At 40.0% G+C, this 5,205-nt stretch overlaps 1 protein-coding gene across 1 annotated transcript in view; it reads right to left on the bottom strand.

The window, feature by feature from the left end:
- Window positions 1-3,983: 3,983 nt before the first annotated feature.
- LOC9644772 (allene oxide synthase) overlaps window positions 3,984-5,205 on the bottom strand; it is a 1,799-nt gene continuing 577 nt past the window's right edge. Inside the window, exon 2 of the mRNA XM_024689720.1 lies at window positions 3,984-5,198. Coding sequence (XP_024545488.1) covers window positions 4,128-5,198 — 1,071 coding nt within the window. The 3' untranslated portion in view covers window positions 3,984-4,127. The remainder of the gene's footprint in view (window positions 5,199-5,205) is intronic.

The following is a 5,205-nucleotide window of genomic DNA, read 5'->3' as shown; positions in this document are numbered from 1 at the left end:
CCTTAGTTGAGGATGGTGATATCCAACTTTGTTGTTTATGGTTAAGGTGTTAGTACCTATATTATAGCTTTGTCTATTAAAAAGTTGTGTACCATATAAGTCCATTTCATAGTTTTCACTTTAGTTTCGATTAAGTGTTGATCATATATAGCTAGCCTCTTCAATGCATGCTCAAAACTATTGGCTAGATGTGTTGGTGAGCTTATTGCAGTTTGATTAGATTTGAGTGGTCATTTAATCTATGCTTGTCTATGTTCGTATATTTCATATATGAGGTGTTATCTTTTTGTTAGACAAGTATATGACTCGATAATGTAAGTTTAGTTTTTGGGTCTTGTGAAGGCAAGTTGCTTTGCAACTAATGGTTACTTATAGACTTCATTAAGGACTACTGACATTTATTTTGCTCAATGACGATTGAGCAGTGATAGACTTGCTTTATCAGAAGATACTGCAAAGGATTGTGTCGTTAAATTTACATAATTTTTTCCATGTTGGCATATTGATTCTATATCTGTCGATATCATTTGGTTGCATTTAATTTATAATGTTGGATTGCATTGAGTCTTGGATGTGGTGAATCACTCTTTGATGGTGTGTTATCTATAACTAAGTATTGTTGAAGAATTGGTCTTAGATATTGACTAAGGTATCTTTGACTTTAGTTAGCTTGGTTGCTAAAGAGTTTTACTCTTACTTTCTATTAGCTTTATTCTAGTGTTGATGGTATGAAGTGATGCTTTGTTATTGATATTATTGATATTGTTAATATTGAGATTAGAGTGAGATGAGATGTCTCTTTGTAGGATTGATATTGAATTTCATTAGTCTTGATGCAAATAGTATTAATGCTTTGGCTGTAGCTTTGTGTTATTGGCATTTATGTATTGCTAGTTAGCAATTATATTAATATTCAAACAAACTAAATGGTAAATTGAGTTAATTGTGTTCTAGATGAGATTGTTTAGTAAAGGTTGAGCTTTAGCTTTTCCTTGAGAAATGATTTAGTCATAGACTATACTAACTTTATGAGAAAAAGAGTTAATGATCAATATTGAAAATGCTGATTCCTTGTTGGATTTGAGTTGAGATATATCGATCATTAATGATTCTTCTTATTCTTTGGCATTGCAGTTAGTTTATGTGAGATTCATGATTATTGTTATGCAAGACTTAGCTATAAGCTTGTTCAAGCTTTTGGTACTTTAATAAGTTTTATGCTTATTGTTCCATTTATTAGAAGTTATTGGGTTATGCTAACTTTACAAAAGGAAAAGTTAGTAATTGATATTGAAGATATTGGTTCCTTGTTAGATTTGAGTTGTGAATATATTAATCATTGATGATTCTTCTTGTACTGTTATAAAGTGAGTTACATCTTACTATGCATAGATGAGAGGAATCATTAACAACTCTTTGAAATCTGTAAACGCTTGCTCATAATCCTTAGATTAGATGAAAGACAACATTAACAACTTCATGGAGGATTAATTTGGTGGTCACTTGTTGAGTATAATTTTATTGTACTTAGCTTTTAGATTGATGTAAAAATGCTCTTCATTAGCTTTACATTATGAAGTTTAGCTTATGAATGTGTTAAGAAAAATATTGTGAGTTGTACCGTGATTTCAGTGAATTATTGAAGTTAGTTTATGCGAGACTCATGATCATTGTTAGGCAAGACTTAACTATATGCTTCTTTGAACTTTTGGTTTCTTGAGTTTTCAAGCTTATTATTTTATTTATTAGGAGTTGTTAGGGAAAACATTTTGGCTCATTAGCTTTGATGTTGAAGTTAATATTTGTATCTAGCAATCATTTGTGATGATTAATTGTCGTCTAAGATAATTAATGATCCTTTCTAAAGGTTTTGCTTGATTATTGTTGATATGGAATAATTTACTATTCTTCGGGATGGTAAATTCTTTCTTCAATGATGATTATATATTTTTTTATTAATAAAATGATTGATGATCTTTGATAATAGTTAATTGTTCTCTTTGATGGCTTATGACTTTTCACATTACTACATGTTTTTTTTTTGTAGTTTTTTCTAAATTGGTCTCTTGGGTTTAAGATATGAATAGAATATTGCTGAAACTTGTTTAAGCAATTTGAGTTCTTTTGTATTGCTGACCAAGATTTATTCATATTGGCTAATGTGATAGTTGGGATGAACGTTATAGTTGTTGGTGTTGCAATATTCATCCTGTTTTACTGATTATTGCTATAGTTGGTTTTGATAAATTGGATGTTATTTCCTTTAAGTGATATATTTGCAAACATTTTCCTTATTTGTCAATGATATTTTGTGTTCTTTTAGTTGTCCTTTGTAAGTTATTTAGCATGTTATTTGTAATCTTTGATGATTAAGCTTTATCATTGAGTTTTTTTATGATATACTTGCTATTGAATTTTGTTGGATGGTTAATTTTATGACTTTCACCTATAATGATCTCAGTGGTTTCTATACTTTAATACTGGTTTATCGGATGATAACTTACTTAGAATACTTTTGTGTTCTAATCTAAGATTTATTTACCGATAATTAAGTCTCTAAAAATGACTTTAATATTATACATCTCTTGATCTTTAGGTTTGGGCCAATATAAGTAGATTGGCTTTGGCATTTCATATGCATGGTGAAATCTTTAATCATGGGATAGCTAATGTCAATTAATCATATCAACTGCCTCTCTCTTGATGTTCCTTATTTCATTTAAAAAGGTGTGACTATGTAAACAACTTTAACTACCTATTTACAATAGTTTATTTAAACCTTATTGACGGGTTTGGTTTATTTGCTCAGAAATTATCTTCTCTCTCTATATTACTTGCAAGCAGGGGTATATCATTTTTTGTAATTTGAGTGACACCCAGAGTAGTAGAGGTGGCTAACTCCATTGATCATTTCCTTGTCAACAATGGTTGGAAGGTATCTGAGTTATAGTGCATTTACGTTAGATAGAAACTCATTTAAATTAGTGCAATTCTCACAAAGTGTGAACACCATGAACTTTTTCTAAAGTTGCTTTCTTGGTAGTGGTCTAGACTAGAGTATACATTGATGAGGATCTTAAGGGGGGGAGAGTGTCGCAAATATGACTATAGGTATCAAAAGTTATTTGTCAACTAGTCTTTTCAGATATTCTTTCTTTGTTGGAGGCCACTACTTCTCGCTAGCAACGTTAAGATGGTAACGTCATTGACGATAGTGGCTCTCAACATTGTGTTCTTTGACAGTGCCATGGATCTAAGCCAGTATTGCCACCTTCCAGTCCCTAAACTCCGAGGTGTTTCCTCTCAAGCTCCAAGCTCAAGCCATGAGCCTGGGACTGCTCGTCAACCGGCTGGTTAGCGGCACATTCCTTGCTGCCCAAGCTGCCCACCACTTTCTTCATGGCTACCCTCCACTTCCAAGTGCCCATGAGGAGCACTCCCTACATCCTCGTACTTGAAAGATTGGTCTCCCGCCACCACTGTGGATGAAGAAAGCTCCACAAGCTCTGGTGATCCAGCAAGCATCCCCTCCCACTCAAACATCCCAGCAATCTCCTCCAAACTCTTCCCCTTGGTCTCGGGCAGAAAGTAGATGAACACCACTGATGCTCCTGTGATGCCTGTGAAGAGGGCCAGTGACAGTGCCTTGGAGATGCTCAAAAACGTAAGCCCGATGGAGTCAAGTTGGTTGCTGCTAAACAGGGCAATGTTTGAACCAAGTGTTTAACTGTGGGTATTTTATTTTAACTAAACTGTTAAAAGAAATCCAAATCTATCACTATCACCGTGCTTCTTTTTTCAACTCGGCCAAGAAGCCAGAAAGTATCACGTAAAGTGCCAAAAGTCTTGTGCTTCTTTTTTGGCCACGAAGCCAAGAAGTATCACCTACAGTGCCAAAAAGTCTTGTGTTGATACATCGTGCTCCTTTTTTCAACTCGGCCAAGAAGCCAAAGAACGGAAGGAATGACAACGAACACAGGTGATTGTGTGCAATTGAAGAAATATAATATCTGATCCGCACGTGTACATAAAAAATGTTCCCCTGTTATACGTAATCCCCGGTTTTATTGAAATTGCATGAAAGCTGATGAGCAGAGACGACACACATGTAGACATAGCATTTCATTTCATGCTCGCTTCTTGAGCTCGGTGCAAGGATAGACCGAAGAGGTACCGCTGATGGACACATCCCCAAGCTTGAACGAATCGTAGTGGAGGAAGAAATCCGCAAACAAGATCCTGGTAACCAACACCACAAAGTTTTTCCCGGGGCACTGCTTATTGTCCACGCTGGGCGAGCCCGTCTCGGGGCCATTCGACCAGAAAACATGCTCCAGCAGGCGCTGCCCCTCCTCCCCCATGAACCTTCGAGGCTTGAACTTCTCGGGCTCCTCAAACACCACGGGGTCGCGCGTCACCAGCGGCTGGTACCCGTACAGCATCTCCCCGGCCTTGATCTTGAACGCCTCGACGTGCGTCTCAAGGACAAAGTCCACCTTGGCCCTGCCGTACTGCGACTGTACCGGGGGCTCGATCCTCATCACCTCGTACACCGTGGACTGCAGCAGCGGCATACCGCCCAGCGCCGCGGCGTCCAGGCCGCCGCCGCCCACGGCACGCCGCACCTCCTCCCGCAGCTTCGCCTGCAGGTCAAACTCGTTAAAGTCGCTCACATGCTTGAACAGCGCGGGCCACAGAATGGTCAGCCCCCCGAAGGTGTTGAAACAGATGAAGAAGATGAGATTGTGCAGGGCTTCGTCGGGGTCGATACCGTGCGGTACCGCGAGCGACACCGCGCGCTCCCCGTTGGCCTTAAAGAAGCGCACGATCTTCTGGTACTCGGGCGCCACGATGATGAAGGGTATGGGCGCGGTGTGGAGCAGCGGCTCCTGGATCACGGCGGGCAGGCCCGCGTTGAGCACCGGGGCGATCTGCGGCGCGGTCCACAGCTTGATCCCGGTCTCGGTGAGCGCATTCCCCTCGGTTGCATCCTTGTCCAGCACCGTCTTGGTCAGGAATCGGAGCGCGATCTTCCCCAGCACAGGGTTGAGCTCCAGGGGATCATCCGGGAACAGCCCCGAGACAATCCCCCCCAGCAGCCCCCCGGACTTCTTCGGCTTGTTGCGCTCGGCGTCCCACTCGGCGTATCCGGCGGCCGCTGCCGCGCGGAGCTCCGGGATCCAACGGTCGTGGTGCTGCTGAGGA

The sequence above is a fragment of the Selaginella moellendorffii genome, unplaced genomic scaffold (genome assembly GCF_000143415.4).
Source record: "Selaginella moellendorffii unplaced genomic scaffold, v1.0 SELMOscaffold_63, whole genome shotgun sequence".
In the NCBI taxonomy this organism is placed as follows: domain Eukaryota; kingdom Viridiplantae; phylum Streptophyta; class Lycopodiopsida; order Selaginellales; family Selaginellaceae; genus Selaginella; species Selaginella moellendorffii.
Note: the sequence above shows the minus strand (reverse complement) of the source record. Positions and strands in the feature narration are given on the sequence as shown.